A 20,158-nucleotide genomic window follows, 5' to 3' on the forward strand; every position below is an offset into this window, starting at 1 on the left:
TGTTTTGGAGTCATGGGGGTGGGGCTATGGCATGGGGGGTGGGGCTATGGCATGGGGGGTGGGGCTATGGCATGGGGGGTGGGGCTATGGCATGGGGGTGGGGCTATGGCATGGGGGTGGGGCTATGGCATGGGGGTGGGGCTATGGCATGGGGCAGGTACAAACGGAAACGATTGTATTTTATGGATTAGCAGTTTGAATGCGTAGTGACGAGATCCCGAGGCACATTGTTTTAAGGCATCTGTGGCCAACAGAAGTGTATCTGAATTCCCAGTCACGTGAAATCCATAGATTTAGGGCCTAATACTTGTATTTAAGTTGACGGATTTCCTGATATGAACTGTAACTCAGTAACAATCATTGACATTGTTGCGCTTGTATATATTAGTATATATACAATATATTTATATTATAATAATATATTTTAGTTTCAGTTTACATTTATTTATATTCAATTAGTTCTGATGTCTTAATTTCTTGTTCTTCAAAATGTTTATTTTAAATGTGTGTTGTAAGTCATTTTGTTACGTTGCGTTGTTATTCTGTTGTATGGCTAGATATTGTTGGGGCTGGATATTGTTGGGGCTAGATATTGTTGGGGCTAGATATTGTTGGGGCTAGATATTGTTGGGGCTAGATATTGTTGGGGCTAGATATTGTTGGGGCTAGATATTGTTGGGGCTAGATATTGTTGGGGCTAGATATTGTTAGATATGTTGGGGCTAGATATTGTTGGGGCTAGATATTGTTGGGGCTAGATATTGTTGGGGCTGGATATTGTTGGGGCTAGATATTGTTGGGGCTAGATATTGTTAGATATTGTTGGGGCTAGATATTGTTGGGGCTAGATAATGTTGGGGCTAGATAATGTTGGGGCTAGATATTGTTGGGGCTAGATATTGTTGGGGCTAGATATTGTTGGGGCTAGATATTGTTGGGGCTAGATATTGTTGGGGCTAGTTGTTTGGGGCTTGTTGCATTGTTATTCTGTTGTATGGCTAGATATTGTTGGGGCTAGTTGTTTGGGGCTTGTTGCATTGTTATTCTGTTGTATGGCTAGATATTGTTAGATATTGTTGGGGCTAGATATGTTGGGGCTGGATATGGTTGGGGCTAGATATTGTTGGGGCTAGATATTGTTGGGGCTAGATATTGTTAGATATTGTTGGGGCTAGATAATGTTGGGGCTAGATAATGTTGGGGCTAGATAATGTTGGGGCTAGATAATGTTGGGGGCTAGATAATGTTGGGGCTAGATATTGTTAGATAATGTTGGGGCTAGATAATGTTGGGGCTAGATAATGTTGGGGCTAGATAATGTTGGGGCTAGATAATGTTGGGGCTAGATAATGTTGGGGCTAGATATTGTTGGGGCTAGATATTGTTGGGGCTAGATTTTGTTGGGGCTAGATATTGTTAGATATTGTTGGGGCTGGATATTGTTGGGGCTGGATATGGTTGGGGCTGGATATGGTTGGGGCTAGATATTGTTGGGGCTAGATATTGTTAGATATTGTTGGGGCTAGATATTGTTGGGGCTAGATATTGTTGGGGCTAGATATTGTTGGGGCTGGATATTGTTGGGGCTAGATATTGTTGGGGCTAGATATTGTTAGATATTGTTGGGGCTAGATATTGTTAGATATTGTTGGGGCTAGATATTGTTGGGGCTAGATATTGTTAGATATTGTTGGGGCTAGATATTGTTAGATATTGTTGGGGCTGGATATTGTTGGGGCTGGATATTGTTGGGGCTGGATATTGTTGGGGCTGGATATTGTTGGGGCTAGATATTGTTAGATATTGTTGGGGCTGGATATTGTTGGGGCTGGATATTGTTGGGGCTGGATATTGTTGGGGCTAGATATTGTTGGGGCTGGATATTGTTGGGGCTGGATATTGTTGGGGCTAGATATTGTTGGGGCTAGATATTGTTGGGGCTAGATATTGTTAGATATTGTTGGGGCTAGATAATGTTGGGGCTAGATATTGTTGGGGCTAGATATTGTTAGATATTGTTGGGGCTAGATAATGTTGGGGCTAGATATTGTTGGGGCTAGATATTGTTAGATATTGTTGGGGCTAGATATTGTTAGATATTGTTGGGGCTAGATATTGTTGGGGCTAGATATTGTTGGGGCTGGATATTGTTGGGGCTAGATATTGTTGGGGCTAGATATTGTTGGGGCTGGATATTGTTGGGGCTAGATATTGTTAGATATTGTTGGGGCTAGATATTGTTAGATATTGTTGGGGCTGGATATGGTTGGGGCTGGATATGGTTGGGGCTAGATATTGTTAGATATTGTTGGGGCTAGATATTGTTGGGGCTAGATATTGTTGGGGCTAGATATTGTTGGGGCTTGGACAATAAGCCTTTCGCTGCAATAACATCGAAACTGTAATCGACCAATAAACGTTTTGATTTGACACACACACACACACACACACACACACACACACACAGCATATGTTTTATTCTCTTTGTAAAAAAAAATACTATTTTCAGTAGGCCTAAAATAGCCTTTGTCCTCGTGGGGACGTGGAAAATGAATTTTCATTGTTTCTGTCCTTATGGGGATTTCTGCTGCAAACGAGGATTGTGTGTATGTGAGATAGATATATCTATATATACACACTAGTGCAGCACAGTAGCTTCAGCTGTAGTGACTAATGATAGTATCAGACGGACGGAGGGAGGCGCGAGGGGGAGGGAGGGAGGGAGGGAGAGATGGACGGAGGGGGAGGGAGGCGAGAGGGGGGACGGAGGGGGAGGGAGGCGAGAGGGGGACGGAGGGGGGGGGGGGGGAGAGGGGGACGGAGGGGGAGGGAGGCGAGAGGGGGGGGGGAGAGACAAGGGGACAGAGGGGGAGGGAGGCGAGGGGGGGACTGAGGGAGAGATGGACAGAGGGGGGGGAGAGACAGGGAGAGGGAGGCGAGAGGGGGACGGAGGGGGGGGAGACAGGGGGGGACGGAGGGAGAGATGGACTGAGGGGGAGGGAGGCGAGAGGGGGACGGAGGGGGGGGAGAGACGGGGACCGAGGGGGGGATGGAGGGAGGGAGAGATGGACGGAGGGGGGGGGGAGACGGGGACGGAGGGGGAGGGAGGCGAGAGGGGGACGGGGGGGAGAGATGGACAGAGGGGGGGGGGGATGGACAGAGGGGGGGAGAGAGATGGACAGAGGGGGGGAGAGAGACGGGGGGGAGAGAGACGGGGGGAGAGAGACGGGGGAGAGCGGGGGACGGAGGGAGGAAGGCAGGCGAGAGGGGACGGACGGAGGGAGAGGAGGGAGGCGAGAGGGGGGAGAGAGACGGGGTGACGGAGGGGGAGGGAGGCGAGAGGGGGACGGAGGGGGGGAGGAGAGAGACGGGGGGACGGAGGGGGAGGGAGGGAGAGATGGAGGGAGAGACTGACGGAGGGGGGAAGGGAGAGACGGGCGGGGGGGGGGGGGGGAGACGGACGGACGGACGGGGGGAGAGAGGGGGAGGGAGGGAGAGACGGACGGGGTGGAGCGAGATCTAATAGAGGGAGTGAAAGAAGGTATGGAGAGAGGGGTAGTTAAAATGGATGTAGAGAGAAAGTTGGATGTTTAGTATGATGGAATGGAAGAGGTGTAGAGGAATGGAGAGTAAAGGAGAGAGAGATGAGACTGAGAGGAGAATAACATAGTATCTTGACCGGTCCATTCTCTCTCTGTTAAACATGCTGCTCACATAGGATCTCTCTCTGTCTCTCTGTCTCTCTGTCTCTCTGCATCTCTGTCTCTCTCTCTCTCTGTCTCTCTGCATCTCTCTCTCTGTCTCTCTGCATCTCTCTCTCTGTCTCTCTGCATCTCTCTCTCTGTCTCTCTGCATCTCTCTCTCTGTCTCTCTGCATCTCTCTCTCTGTCTCTCTGCATCTCTCTCTCTGTCTCTCTGCATCTCTCTCTCTGTCTCTCTGCATCTCTCTCTCTGTCTCTCTGCATCTCTCTCTCTGTCTCTCTGCATCTCTCTCTCTGTCTCTCTGCATCTCTCTCTCTGTCTCTCTGCATCTCTGTCTCTCTGCATCTCTCTCTCTGTCTCTCTGCATCTCTGTCTCTGCATCTCTGTCTCTCTGCATCTCTGTCTCTCTGCGTCTCTGTCTCTCTGCGTCTCTGTCTCTCTGCGTCTCTGTCTCTCTGCGTCTCTGTCTCTCTGCGTCTCTGTCTCTCTGCGTCTTCTCTCTGCGTCTCTGTCTCTCTGCGTCTCTGTCTCTCTGCGTCTCTGCGTCTCTGTCTCTCTGCGTCTCTGTCTCTCTGCGTCTCTGTCTCTCTGCGTCTCTGTCTCTCTGCGTCTCTGTCTCTCTGCGTCTCTGTCTCTCTGCGTCTCTGTCTCTCTGCGTCTCTGTCTCTCTGCGTCTCTGTCTCTCTGCGTCTCTGTCTCTCTGCGTCTCTGTCTCTCTGCGTCTCTGTCTCTCTGCGTCTCTGTCTCTCTGCGTCTCGGTCTCTCTGCGTCTCGGTCTCTCTGCGTCTCGGTCTCTCTGCGTCTCGGTCTCTCTGCGTCTCGGTCTCTCTGCGTCTCGGTCTCTCTGCGTCTCGGTCTCTCTGCGTCTCGGTCTCTCTCTGCGTCTCTGTCTCTCTGCGTCTCTGCGTCTCTCTCTCTCTCTGCGTCTCTCTCTCTTTCTCTCTGCATCTCTCTCTCTCTTTGCATCTCTCTAGCATCATTTCCTGATTTTCCCTCGCTCCCTCCCACCTTCGCTCCCTCCCTCCTTCGCTCTCTGTTCCTTTCTCTCTGTCCCCCCTTTTTCTCCCCCCCTTTCTCTTCAGCCCTCCTACTTTCCATCCATCTGTCTCTTTCTCTCCCACAGGCTCATATTCTCCCTCCTTTATCTCGTCTTCTCACCATCTCTCTCTCTCACTCCTTACGGATTTCAGAGTGGTGACTGTCTGTGTGTGTGTGCGAGGGGGAGGGGAGTGATGATAGCTGATGGGCATTAACTGCTCAGACAAGATATCTAATTATCCCTAGAGAGAGAGAGAGAGAGAGGGGAGGGACTTCCTATGAGCCTATCATCAGCTCTCTGATCACTTGCCTTGTATACTTTGTAAATCCATAAATGCAGTTCATATATCCCCCCAAACACATGTTTGCCTTCATAATCAAACCGAATACAACGTTAGAGTGAAACACTTACTTAAATAAATAACTGCATTGTTTGGTTTTCTCCTAAATTTCGTGATATCCAATTGGTATATTCGTCTATTCTCATCATCTCATCATCATCATTGGAACTCCTGTATGGACTCGGGAGAGAGGTGAAAGTCGAGAGCCGTGCGTCCCCCGAAACCCAACCAAGCCGCACTGCTTCTTGACACAATGCCCGCTTAACCCAGCCGCACCAATGTGTCGGAGGAAACGCCGTTACACCTGGTGACCGTGTCAGCGTGCATTGCACCCAGCCCGCCACAGGGAGTCGCTAGTGTGTGATGGGACAAGGACATCCCTGCCGGCCAAACCCTCCCCTAACCCGGACGACGCTGGGCCAATTGTGCGCCGCCCCATGTGTCATCCCGGTCGCGGCCCGGCTACGACATAGCCTGGACTCAAACCCAGAGTCTCTAGTGGCACAGCTAGCGCTGCGATGCAATGCTTTAGACCACTGCGCCACTCGGGAGGCCCTAACAATGCAGTTTTAAGATCAGTAAGAACTGCCTGAATTCGTCGGGGCATGGGCTCTACAAAGTGTCAAGCGTTCCACAGGGATGCTGGCCCATGTTGACTCCAATGCTTCCCACAGGTGTGGCACGTTGGCTGGATGTTCTTTGGGTGGTGGACCATTCTTTATACACACAGGAAACTGTTGGGTATAAAAAAATAAACAGCAGCATTGCAGTTCTTGACACATTCAAACCGTTGTGCCTGGCACCTATAAATCCCCCAAACAAAATGCTAACGTCCCCTGTTATTGTAATGGTGAGAAGTTAGCATGTCTTGTGATTATGATATAAAATGCTAACCTCCCCTGTTATTGTAATGGTGAGAGGTTAGCATGTCTTGGGGGTATGATATTAAATGCTAACCTCCCCTGTTATTGTAATGGTGAGAGGTTAGCATGTCTTGGGGGTATGATATTAAATGCTAACCTCCCCTGTTATTGTAATGGTGAGAGGTTAGCATGTCTTGGGGGTATGATATTAAATGCTAACCTCCCCTGTTATTGTAATGGTGAGAGGTTAGCATGTCTTGGGGGTATGATATTAAATGCTAACCTCCCCTGTTATTGTAATGGTGAGAGGTTAGCATGTCTTGGGGTATGATATAAAATGCTAACCTCCCCTGTTATTGTAATGGTGAGAGGTTAGCATGTCTTGGGGGTATGATATAAAATGCTAACCTCCCCTGTTATTGTAATGGTGAGAGGTTAGCATGTCTTGGGGGTATGATATAAAATGCTAACCTCCCCTGTTATTGTAATGGTGAGAGGTTAGCATGTCTTGGGGGTATGATATTAAATGCTAACCTCCCCTGTTATTGTAATGGTGAGAGGTTAGCATGTCTTGGGGGTATGATATTAAATGCTAACCTCCCCTGTTATTGTAATGGTGAGAGGTTAGCATGTCTTGGGGGTATGATATTAAATGCTAACCTCCCCTGTTATTGTAATGGTGAGAGGTTAGCATGTCTTGGGGGTATGATATTAAATGCTAACCTCCCCTGTTATTGTAATGGTGAGAGGTTAGCATGTCTTGGGGGTATGATATAAAATGCTAACCTCCCCTGTTATTGTAATGGTGAGAGGTTAGCATGTCTTTGGGTATGATATAAAATGCTAACCTCCCCTGTTATTGTAATGGTGAGAGGTTAGCATGTCTTGGGGGTATGATATAAAATGCTAACCTCCCCTGTTATTGTAATGGTGAGAGGTTAGCATGTCTTGGGGGTATGATATAAATGCTAACCTCCCCTGTTATTGTAATGGTGAGAGGTTAGCATGTCTTGGGGGTATGATATTTGTGCGTAAAAAAAAAAAAACGTTCACCATGATTCACGATTTCATTCAGGATTATCGTGGTAGTATCCCACATCAAGTGGTAGTATCCACATCAAGTGGTAGTATCCACATCAAGTGGTAGTATCCCACATCAAGTGGTAGTATCCACATCAAGTGGTAGTATCCACATCAAGTGGTAGTATCCACATCAAGTGGTAGTATCCACATCAAGTGGTAGTATCCACATCAAGTGGTAGTATCCACATCAAGTGGTAGTATCCACATCAAGTGGTAGTATCCACATCAAGTGGTAGTATCCCACATCAAGTGGTAGTATCCACATCAAGTGGTAGTATCCCACATCAAGTGGTAGTATCCCACATCAAGTGGTAGTATCCCACATCAAGTGGTAGTATCCACATCAAGTGGTAGTATCCACATCAAGTGGTAGTATCCACATCAAGTGGTAGTATCCACATCAAGTGGTAGTATCCCACATCAAGTGGTAGTATCCCACATCAAGTGGTAGTATCCCACATCAAGTGGTAGTATCCCACATCAAGTGGTAGTATCCCACATCAAGTGGTAGTATCCCACACTAATGAAGTGTTTTAGAAACATGATATTGTTATTTAAAGTGTGTGTGTTATTTATTAGGGTCAGTGTTTCCTTATCCAGCTCACATAGAGGACGTGTACAGCAGAGAGAAGCTGCCTGTCATAGTAGGAGGAACTAACTACTACATAGAATCACTGCTGTGGAGAGTACTGATGGATGAAGGGGTAAGAGCCACACTCCTCACACCTCACCACTAACTCACCCCTAACTCACCCCTCACCACTAACTCACCCCTAACTCACTCCTCACCCCTAATTGGGTATACAGGGGTAAGAGCCGCACTCCTCACCCCTAACTCACTCCTCACCCCTAACTGGGTATACAGGGGTAAGAGCCACACTCCTCACCCCCCCTCACCCCTAACTGGGTATACAGGGGTAAGAAGTAACCTCCCCGTGACTTCTCCCCCACCATTTCGCTCCTTCTCCCTTCAAAATATGGGAAGATGATGTGAAGAGCACCTGATGATGCAATTTAATGTCAACTCACTTTATTCTAATTCGCTCTCTTCACTTCTCTACTTCTGTCCCCCTCTCTCTCTCTCTCTCTCTCTCTCTCTCTCTCTCTCTCTCTCTCTCTCTCTCTCTCTCTCTCTCTCAGCATGAGAATGAAGCAGAGGGGAAGAAAGGCGAGTCTCTAGATAGGAAGGCGGAGCTGGAGAAACTGGGCGGGGCTGAGCTCCACAGGAGACTGACTGAGGTTGATCCTGAAATGGCCTCCATGCTACATCCTCACGATACACGCAAGATCGCCAGGTAGGCTGGTACTGCGCGTTAGCCGGGTGGGCTGGTACTGCGCGTTAGCCGGGTGGGCTGGTACTGCGCGTTAGCCGGGTGGGCTGGTACTGCGCGTTAGCCGGGTGGGCTGGTACTGCGCGTTAGCCCGGGTGGGCTGGTACTGCGCGTTAGCCGGGTGGGCTGGTACTGCGCGTTAGCCGGGTGGGCTGGTACTGCGCGTTAGCCGGGTGGGCTGGTACTGCGCGTTAGCCGGGTGGACTGGTACTGCGCGTTAGCCGGGTGGGCTGGTACTGCGCGTTAGCCCGGGTGGCTGGTACTGCGCGTTAGCCGGGTGGGCTGGTACTGCGCGTTAGCCGGGTGGGCTGGTACTGCGCGTTAGCCGGGTGGGTTGGTACTGCGCGTTAGCCGGGTGGGCTGGAACTGGTTGTATATTATTGACACTCAGTTCCACATCACTTATTCATGCCTGGGTGCACTGTGTGTTGTGAAGAGACAAACCTCACCCGACACAAACTGTTTCCTCCTGTCATTTCCTGTCAGTAGAGGAACAGTGTCTCTCTCACACACACACACACACACACACACACACACACACACACACACACACACACACACACACACACACACACACACACAGCAGAGGAGGAGCACCCTGCGACCCAACCCTCAATCTCACAGGTTCTAGACAGGTTGTTCTGACCTACTGTACCCCCTCTCTGTAAGTGTGTGTGTCATAAAAACACCATCCTGTCAATGAGCTGAGAGGTTGACGAGTTTACTGGGCACAGAGTAGGCACCTGCCCCAACCCATCACATCATCTGATGACTCAGACTAGACATCAGCCCCAACACATCACGCCTGCCCCAACCCATCACATCATCTGATGAGTCAGAGTAGGCACCTGTCCCAACCATCATACTTGCCCTAACCCATCACATCTGCCTCGACCCATCACATCATCTAATGAAGCGGAATAGACACTTGCCTGACCATCATGTCATTTAATGACACAGGGTAGACACCAGCCCCGACCGATCACATCATCTAATGAGTAGACACCAGTCCCGACCCATCACATCCTCTGGCAGAGTAGACACCAGTCCCGACCCATCACATTTGCCCCAACCCATCACATCCTCTGGCAGAGTAGACACCAGTCCCGACCCATCACATTTGCCCCAAACCGTCACATCCTCTGGCAGAGTAGACACCAGTCCCGACCCATCACATTTGCCCCAACCCATCACATCCTCTGGCAGAGTAGACACCAGCCCCTTACATCACATAATCTAATGACACAGAGCAGACACCTGACCCATCACATCATCTAATGAGGGTAGACACCAGCCCTGATCCATCACATCTAATGAGAGTAGACGCCTGTCACGAGAATTTTCCATCCCAATGATGATAACGAATCAATTATTTAAGCTTTGACCGATCCCCGAGGTTGTAAGACCCTGGGTTTAATAATAATTAGGCAAGACTCAGCTTCTGTAGTCTTTATAACCCCCTCTACTTGTGTACACACACGCGCGCACACACAGCTCTCACACGCGCGCACACACAGCTCTCACAACGCGCGCACACACAGCTCTCACACACGCGCGCGCAGCTCTCACACACGCGCGCGCAGCTCTCACACACGCGCGCGCAGCTCTCACACACGCGCGCGCAGCTCTCACACACGCGCGCGCAGCTCTCACACACGCGCGCGCAGCTCTCACACACGCGCGCGCAGCTCTCACACACGCGCGCGCAGCTCTCACACACGCGCGCGCAGCTCTCACACACGCGCGCAGCTCTCACACACGCGCGCGCAGCTCTCACACACGCCGCGCGCAGCTCTCACACACGCGCGCGCAGCTCTCACACACGCGCGCGCAGCTCTCACACACGCGCGCGCAGCTCTCACACACACGCGCGCAGCTCTCACACACACGCGCGCAGCTCTCACACACGCGCGCGCAGCTCTCACACACGCGCGCGCAGCTCTCACACACGCGCGCGCAGCTCTCACACACGCGCGCGCAGCTCTCACACACGCGCGCGCAGCTCTCACACACGCGCGCGCAGCTCTCACACACGCGCGCGCAGCTCTCACACACGCGCGCAGCTCTCACACACGCGCGCAGCTCTCACACACGCGCGCAGCTCTCACACACGCGCGCGCAGCTCTCACACGTGCGCGCAGCTCTCACACACGCGCGCGCAGCTCTCACACACGCGCGCGCAGCTCTCACACGCACGCGCGCGCAGCTCTCACACGCACGCGCGCGCAGCTCTCACTTGCACGCGTGCGCAGCTCTCACACGCACGCGCGCGCAGCTCTCACGCACGCGCGCGCAGCTCTCACGCACGCGCGCGCAGCTCTCACGCACGCGCGCGCAGCTCTCACGCACGCGCGCGCAGCTCTCACGCACGCGCGCGCAGCTCTCACGCACGCTTCGCGCGAGCTCTCACGCAACGCGCGCGCAAGCTCTCACACACGCGCGCGCAGCTCTCACACACGCTGCGCGCAGCTTCTCACACCACGCGCGCGCAGTCTCGACACCACGCTGCGTAGCGCAGCTCTCACACACGCGCGCGCAGCTCTCACACACGACGCGCGCAGCTCCACACACGCGCGCGCAGCTCTACACACCGCTGCGCGCAGCTCTCACACACGCGCGCGCAGCTCTCACACACGCGCGCAGCTCTCACACACGCGCGCGCAGCTCTCACGCACGGCGCGCGCAGCTCTCACGCACGCGCGCGCAGCTCTCACGTGCGCGCGAGAGCTGTGCGCGCGCAGCTCTCACACACACAGCTCTCGCGCTGTTCGCGCGCAGCTCTCACACACACACACCACAGCTCTCACACCCACACCCAACGCACAGCTCTCACACCACACCCACGCACAGCTCTCACACACCACCCACGCAAAGCTCTACACCACCCCACGCACAGCTCTCACACCACACCCACGCACAGCTCTCACACCACACCCACGCACAGCTCTCACACCACACCCACGCACAGCTCTCACACCACACCCACACACACACACACACACACACACACAGCTCTCTCTCACACACACACACACACACAGCTCTCTCACACACACACACACACACAGCTCTCTCACACACACACACACACAGCTCTCACACACACACACACACACAGCTCTCACACACACACACACACACAGCTCTCACACACACACACACACACAGCTCTCACACACGCACACAGCTCTCACACACGCACGCACACACACAGCTCTCACACACGCACGCACACACACAGCTCTCACACACGCACGCACACACACGCACACAGGTTTATCACTTTTCTACCAGCCTTGGCAGTTTCTCGCCGTTCCTTTCCTCACCAGATAAGAGGGACCTTGGAAGGATCCTCTTTCCTGTTGTCCTTTGTTCTTTCAACTCTCACACCACTCCACAGCAACACAACGGTCTAGTCACACATATTATGGAATTATGACTACTAACACATTTCATACAATTATATGATTTCAGGTTGGAATCCTTTAGTCATTACATTAAATATATAAATTCCCTTATCAACACCTGCCCCAACTGATCACATCATCTGAGAGTAGACTCAACCGTCACATTTGCCCCAACCATCACATTTGCCCCGACCCATCTCATCATCTGACAGAGTAGACACCTGCCCCAACTGATCACATCATCTGAGAGTAGACTCAACCGTCACATTTGCCCCAACCATCACATTTGCCCCGACCCATCTCATCATCTGACAGAGTAGACACCAGCCCCGACCCATCTCATCATCTGACAGAGTAGACACCTGCCCCAACTGATCACATCATCTGAGAGTAGACTCAACCGTCACATTTGCCCCAACCATCACATTTGCCCCGACCCATCTCATCATCTGACAGAGTAGACACCAGCCCCGACCCATCTCATCATCTGACAGAGTAGACACCTGCCCCAACTGATCACATCATCTGAGAGTAGACTCAACCGTCACATTTGCCCCAACCATCACATTTGCCCCGACCCATCTCACCATCTGACAGAGTAGACACCAGCCCCGACCCATCTCATCATCTGACAGAGTAGACACCTGCCCCAACTGATCACATCCTCTGAGAGTAGACTCAACCGTCACATTTGCCCCAACCATCACATTTGCCCCGACCCATCTCATCATCTGACAGAGTAGACACCAGCCCCGACCCATCTCATCATCTGACAGAGTAGACACCAGCCCCGACCCATCTCTTCATCTGACAGAGTAGACACCAGCCCCGACCCATCTCATCATCTGACAGAGTAGACACCAGCCCCGACCCATCACATCATCTGACAGAGTAGACACCAGCCCCGACCATCACACCAGCCCCGACCATCACACCAGCCCCGACCATCACACCAGCCCCGACCATCACACCAGCCCCGACCATCACACCAGCCCCGACCATCACACCAGCCCCGACCATCACTCCAGCCCCGACCATCACAGCAGCCCCGACCATCACTCCAGCCCCGACCATCACACCAGCCCCGACCATCACACCAGCCCCGACCATCACACCAGCCCCGACCATCACTCCAGCCCCGACCATCACACCAGCCCCGACCATCACACCAGCCCCGACCATCACACCAGCCCCGACCATCACACCAGCCCCGACCATCACACCAGCCCCGACCATCACACCAGCCCCGACCATCACACCAAGAATTATGTTGTTGTTCATCTGTGAAAGAGGGCGGGACTCTCACCGTGTCCTGTTTTGATTGACACCTCCTAGGAGCCTACAGGTGCATGCGGAAACAGGCGTGCCTCACAGCCATTGGTTGGAGGAGCAGAGAGGGCAGGAGGGGGGAGATGTGCTGGGGGGGCCACTGAGGTACCCAGACCCCTGTATCTTCTGGTTACATGCTGACATGGAGGGTAAGGAAACCCCCCCCCCCCTTTACTCTTTTCCCCAACGTGTCTCATATTGTTTTCTTAGCTCAGTAAAGTTACTTTCAGATGATCAGGACACCAAAGTGCAAAATATGCTAAGAGAAAAGGGATATTCACTTGCATTGGGTTTTTGGATATGAACGCTAATAAGTTAGCATTTGTAAGACAGTGGCCAAAATCATAGCTTGTGGTTACTGTATTAACGTGGGTTGCTTACAGGGTTAGGAAACCAATATGTTTTATGTGTCTAATGTGGATGAGCTACCCTACAACCACCGACTCCCCCTGTCTGTCTTTAGCCATAGATGAGCGCTTGGACAGGCGTGTGGATCAGATGCTGTTGACAGGCCTGATAGACGAGCTCAGAGATTTCCACCTGAGATTCAACCAGCAGAAGATTAAGGACCAGAGGTGGGTGTGGTCGTGTTGCCACGGGGTCGGATGACGCTGGGTCGTGTTGCCACGGGGTCGGATGACACTGGGTCGTGTTGCCACAGGGTCGGATGACGCTGGGTCGCGTTGCCACGGGGTCGGATGACACTGGGTCGTGTTGCCACGGGGTCGGATGACGCTGGGTCGTGTTGCCACGGGGTCGGATGACACTGGGTCGTGTTGCCACGGGGTCAGATGACGCTGGGTCGCGTTGCCACGGGGTCGGAGGTGTGGTCACAGGGAATTGATGGCATATTTCCTTAGGATGCTGCTCGACCCACTGACTCCCTCCTTCAGCAACCTCCCCCCTTTGACTGCGGTCACCAATCTGCAAGGTCAATCCTCGTACAATGACCCCCCCCCCCCCCCCCCCCACCCGCTCGCTCTACATCTCTCTTCTTTACTTCCCCTCAAATGTGCTCTCCTTTCTATCTCCTTATCCCCTCCATTCTTCTCTCTCTTGCCCTCTACTGATGCACATCAGGGAGATAGAAGAGAGGGGGGGGAGTTAGGGAGGAGAGAGAGAGTTCTATTATGGAGCCAGTGTGAGTCAGCAGATTGACACAGCTCTAGGGTGTGGCTGCTGCACTCACTCACACCACCACTGGACTGCAATAACGTAGAGCCACAATGGCATCCGGTCAGAGCTGCAGTGGCATGCAGACTGTGTTGTGCTAATACATTTAGAGATGGAAACTGAGCTCATATGATTGACACTCAATGAAACCACATTGTCTCCCCCTCTTTCTGTAGCATGCTCTTGTTCACTCTCATCAATGATTTAGAAGGAGAAATAAGGCAGAAACTCCCTTTAGCCCATCCAATGCTTTTAAATCCATCCATAGTAGCAGGCAAGACATGTCTCTCCCTCTCTGTCGTCGGGGGCCAGGTGATGCTTTTGAATCTTTCAGGGGTAGTGTACAAGTGTACACTACATGTAGAAGGGTATAGAATCCGATCACAACAATGTGTCTGTCGTCAGGACCAGGGGACAACGTCTCAACAGGCTTCATGTCTCTGTCCAGTCCAGCAGCACCATGAGACCCTCTGTGTCCGTCTGTCTCCTGTCTCTCTCTGTCTCCCGGCCTGACCCCTACTGTGGAGTGATATGTAGAGTGATGGGGAGGGATGGAGGTTTCAGAGAGTGTGTGATGGGTTAGAGAGATGGAGACTGCCCCTGGTTGTCTAGTCTAGCTCAAGACTGTGTGACACTTGTTATTTTTGGAGGACTTGATGACAATGATATATGTAATGATACTGCTATAATCATATGTTACTACTGTTCACCACTTCCTCCCTCTCTCTCTGTCACCCCCCTTGTTCAGTGTCTCCTTATCTCCTCCTCTCTCTCCTCTCTCGCTCCTTCTCTCTCGCTCCTTCTCTCCTCTCTCTCCCTCCTTCTCGCTCTCGTTCCTTCTCTCCTCTCTCTCGCTCCTTCTCTCCTCTCTCGCTCCTTCTCTCCTCTCTCGCTCCTCTCTCTCGCTCCTTCTCTCTCTCGCTCCTTCTCTCTCTCGCTCCTTCTCTCCTCTCTCGCTCCTTCTCTCTCTCGCTCCTTCTCTCTCTCCCTCCTCTCTCTCGTTCCTTCTCTCCTCTCTCTCTCGCTCCTTCTCTTCTCTCTCCTTCTCTCTCTCGTTCCTTCTCTCCTCTCTCTCTCCCTCCTTCTCTCTCTCCCTCCTTCTCTCTCTCCCTCCTTCTCTCTCTCGTTCCTTCTCTCCTTCTCTCCTCTCTCGCTCCTTCTCTCTCTCCCTCCTCTCTCTCCCTCCTTCTCTCTCGCTCCTTCTCTGCTCTCTCCTTCTCTGTCTCAGTCAGGACTACCAGCATGGTATATTCCAGTCTATAGGTTTTAAGGAGTTCCATGAGTACCTGACATGTCCTGATGAGACGACACAGGAGGTCCGAGAGACACTCCGGAACCAAGGTGTGTGTTTGAGAGACACTCCGGAACCAAGGTGTGTGTTTGAGAGACACTCCGGAACCAAGGTGTGTGTTTGAGAGACACTCCGGAACCAAGGTGTGTGTTTGAGAGACACTCCGGAACCAAGGTGTGTGTTTGAGAGACACTCCGGAACCAAGGTGTGTGTTTGAGAGACACTCCGGAACCAAGGTGTGTGTTTGAGAGACACTCCGGAACCAAGGTGTGTGTTTGAGAGACACTCCGGAACCAAGGTGTGTGTTTGAGAGACACTCCGGAACCAAGGTGTGTTAATTAATTTAACCATAAATTAATTTGACCATAAATTTACCCATGAACATTTATTCCCTAATCTGATTAGGGCGTCCAGCCACTATGTTAGAAATCACATTTTAATAATGAATAATAATTCATTTTAACAGAACACGCAACTAGGATGCAACATCGTGCGTCCTTCTTACCGAATTCTGTTGAGCAATTTGTAGATATTAGATGACATAGGCTGCGTGTCCATAAGGTTATGGAAAGCTTTTTCTAAAGTAAATTGAATTAAATTGCCAAAATTATATAGCCTAATTAGCTTACTCATGTTTATTCAGAAATAAATAAAATCATTGATTTTGGCCACAGAGGATCATTTAGCTTCTTAAAAAAAAAAAATCTAAACTGTGGTTTGTTTTAAATCGCATAGCCTACAGTCAGAAGGACCGGCAATTTGGGCAGCGCTCGCAGCAAATACCAAATAGACGATTTGTAGAGTTGCAACTGTCAGTGAAAAGCAGAACCATCCATCCAGACATATCAAAATATTTAAAAATATAAGCACGGAGAAACTGTTTCGAAAGCAAATTTGCTGTAAAGAGAAGACAATGAGAAAGACTCCCTGCTGAGTCTGCATCCTCACTGTCTTATCATTGGGTCACTTCCTCCAGGTTAGACGGAGGTCATGTTGTATTTGTGTTCTCATAGGGCTCACATATGGATCAGACATCATTTTTATTGATCTGTTAATGTCAGCCGAGTAGGCTACCCTGTCATTTGTGGCATATAAAAATAAAGATTCTGCTGATCTTTAGTCATATAAAGTGTTGTAGAATTGCATGAAATGTGATTTTATAAAAGGCCAAAATTATTCGGAGGAAGAAATCTGATCAGCCTACTCTGAGTTATATTATTTGCATAAATTATGAATATCTCACTACAGACACTGGTATTTATCTCAGTCAACAGCTGTTGGCGCCGTGTCCTCGGCTCTCACTGGTATTTATCTCAGTCAACAGCTGTTGGCGCCGTGTCCTCGGCTCTCACTGGTATTTATCTCAGTCAACAGCTGTTGGCGCCGTGTCCTCGGCTCTCACTACAGACACTGGTATTTATCTCAGTCAACAGCTGTTGGCGCCGTGTCCTCGGCTCTCACTGGTATTTACCTCAGTCAACAGCTGTTGGCGCCGTGTCCTCGGCTCTCACTACAGACACTGGTATTTACCTCAGTCAACAGCTGTTGGCGCCGTGTCCTCGGCTCTCACTGGTATTTATCTCAGTCAACAGCTGTTGGCGCCGTGTCCTCGGCTCTCACTACAGACACTGGTATTTATCTCAGTCAACAGCTGTTGGCGCCGTGTCCTCGGCTCTCACTGGTATTTATCTCAGTCAACAGCTGTTGGCGCCGTGTCCTCGGCTCTCACTACAGACACTGGTATTTATCTCAGTCAACAGCTGTTGGCGCCGTGTCCTCGGCTCTCACTGGTATTTATCTCAGTCAACAGCTGTTGGCGCCGTGTCCTCGGCTCTCACTACAGACACTGGTATTTATCTCAGTCAACAGCTGTTGGCGCCGTGTCCTCGGCTCTCACTGGTATTTATCTCAGTCAACAGCTGTTGGCTCCGTGTCCTCGGCTCTCACTGGTATTTATCTCAGTCAACAGCTGTTGGCGCCGTGTCCTCGGCTCTCACTGGTATTTATCTCAGTCAACAGCTGTTGGCGCCGTGTCCTCGGCTCTCACTGGTATTTACCTCAGTCAACAGCTGTTGGCTCCGTGTCCTCGGCTCTCACTGGTATTTATCTCAGTCAACAGCTGTTGGCGCCGTGTCCTCGGCTCTCACTACAGACACTGGTATTTATCTCAGTCAACAGCTGTTGGCGCCGTGTCCTCGGCTCTCACTGGTATTTATCTCAGTCAACAGCTGTTGGCGCCGTGTCCTCGGCTCTCACTACAGACACTGGTATTTATCTCAGTCAACAGCTGTTGGCGCCGTGTCCTCGGCTCTCACTGGTATTTATCTCAGTCAACAGCTGTTGGCTCCCTGTCCTCGGCTCTCACTGGTATTTATCTCAGTCAACAGCTGTTGGCGCCGTGTCCTCGGCTCTCACTGGTATTTATCTCAGTCAACAGCTGTTGGCGCCGTGTCCTCGGCTCTCACTACAGACACTGGTATTTATCTCAGTCAACAGCTGTTGGCGCCGTGTCCTCGGCTCTCACTGGTATTTATCTCAGTCAACAGCTGTTGGCGCCGTGTCCTCGGCTCTCACTACAGACACTGGTATTTATCTCAGTCAACAGCTGTTGGCGCCGTGTCCTCGGCTCTCACTGGTATTTATCTCAGTCAACAGCTGTTGGCGCCCTGTCCTCGGCTCTCACTGGTATTTATCTCAGTCAACAGCTGTTGGCGCCCTGTCCTCGGCTCTCACTGGTATTTATCTCAGTCAACAGCTGTTGGCGCCGTGTCCTCGGCTCTCACTGGTATTTATCTCAGTCAACAGCTGTTGGCGCCGTGTCCTCGGCTCTCACTGGTATTTATCTCAGTCAACAGCTGTTGGCGCCGTGTCCTCGGCTCTCACTGGTATTTACCTCAGCCAACAGCTGTTGGTGCCGTGTCCTCGGCTCTCACTGGTATTTACCTCAGCCAACAGCTGTTGGTGCCGTGTCCTCGGCTCTCACTGGTATTTACCTCAGCCAACAGCTGTTGGCGCCGTGTCCTCGGCTCTCACTACAGACACTGGTATTTACCTCAGTCAACAGCTGTTGGCTCCGTGTCCTCGGCTCTCACTACAGACACTGGTATTTACCTCAGTCAACAGCTGTTGGCTCCGTGTCCTCGGCTCTCACTACAGACACTGGTATTTACCTCAGTCAACAGCTGTTGGCGCCGTGTCCTCGGCTCTCACTGGTATTTACCTCAGTCAACAGCTGTTGGCGCCGTGTCCTCGGCTCTCACTGGTATTTACCTCAGTCAACAGCTGTTGGCGCCGTGTCCTCGGCTCTCACTGGTATTTACCTCAGTCAACAGCTGTTGGCACCGTGTCCTCGGCTCTCACTACAGACACTGGTATTTACCTCAGGCAACAGCTGTTGGCGCCGTGTCCTCGGCTCTCACTGGTATTTACCTCAGTCAACAGCTGTTGGCGCCGTGTCCTCGGCTCTCACTGGTATTTACCTCAGTCAACAGCTGTTGGCGCCGTGTCCTCGGCTCTCACTGGTATTTACCTCAGTCAACAGCTGTTGGCGCCGTGTCCTCGGCTCTCACTGGTATTTATCTCAGTCAACAGCTGTTGGCGCCGTGTCCTCGGCTCTCACTACAGACACTGGTATTTATCTCAGTCAACAGCTGTTGGCGCCGTGTCCTCGGCTCTCACTGGTATTTATCTCAGTCAACAGCTGTTGGCTCCCTGTCCTCGGCTCTCACTGGTATTTATCTCAGTCAACAGCTGTTGGCGCCGTGTCCTCGGCTCTCACTGGTATTTATCTCAGTCAACAGCTGTTGGCGCCGTGTCCTCGGCTCTCACTACAGACACTGGTATTTATCTCAGTCAACAGCTGTTGGCGCCGTGTCCTCGGCTCTCACTGGTATTTATCTCAGTCAACAGCTGTTGGCGCCGTGTCCTCGGCTCTCACTACAGACACTGGTATTTATCTCAGTCAACAGCTGTTGGCGCCGTGTCCTCGGCTCTCACTGGTATTTATCTCAGTCAACAGCTGTTGGCGCCCTGTCCTCGGCTCTCACTGGTATTTATCTCAGTCAACAGCTGTTGGCGCCCTGTCCTCGGCTCTCACTGGTATTTATCTCAGTCAACAGCTGTTGGCGCCGTGTCCTCGGCTCTCACTGGTATTTATCTCAGTCAACAGCTGTTGGCGCCGTGTCCTCGGCTCTCACTGGTATTTATCTCAGTCAACAGCTGTTGGCGCCGTGTCCTCGGCTCTCACTGGTATTTATCTCAGTCAACAGCTGTTGGCGCCGTGTCCTCGGCTCTCACTACAGACACTGGTATTTATCTCAGTCAACAGCTGTTGGCGCCGTGTCCTCGGCTCTCACTGGTATTTATCTCAGTCAACAGCTGTTGGCGCCGTGTCCTCGGCTCTCACTACAGACACTGGTATTTATCTCAGTCAACAGCTGTTGGCGCCGTGTCCTCGGCTCTCACTGGTATTTATCTCAGTCAACAGCTGTTGGCTCCGTGTCCTCGGCTCTCACTGGTATTTATCTCAGTCAACAGCTGTTGGCGCCGTGTCCTCGGCTCTCACTGGTATTTATCTCAGTCAACAGCTGTTGGCGCCGTG

The 20,158-nt window shown here is 51.6% G+C and overlaps 1 protein-coding gene across 3 annotated transcripts in view; it reads left to right on the forward strand.

Annotated features, from left to right (window-relative positions):
• The window catches only part of trit1 (tRNA isopentenyltransferase 1), a 77,636-nt gene that overhangs the window by 34,538 nt on the left and 22,940 nt on the right, over positions 1–20,158 (forward strand). For all 3 annotated transcript variants that reach the window (XM_031795022.1, XM_020507147.2, XM_031795023.1), the window contains 5 exons: positions 7,633–7,731; positions 8,168–8,322; positions 13,101–13,243; positions 13,558–13,669; positions 15,496–15,608. In XM_031795022.1, the coding sequence (XP_031650882.1) occupies positions 7,633–7,731; positions 8,168–8,322; positions 13,101–13,243; positions 13,558–13,669; positions 15,496–15,608 (622 nt within the window). The remainder of the gene's footprint in view (positions 1–7,632; positions 7,732–8,167; positions 8,323–13,100; positions 13,244–13,557; positions 13,670–15,495; positions 15,609–20,158) is intronic.

Source organism: Oncorhynchus kisutch, linkage group LG17 (genome assembly GCF_002021735.2).
Source record: "Oncorhynchus kisutch isolate 150728-3 linkage group LG17, Okis_V2, whole genome shotgun sequence".
NCBI lineage: Eukaryota > Metazoa > Chordata > Actinopteri > Salmoniformes > Salmonidae > Oncorhynchus > Oncorhynchus kisutch.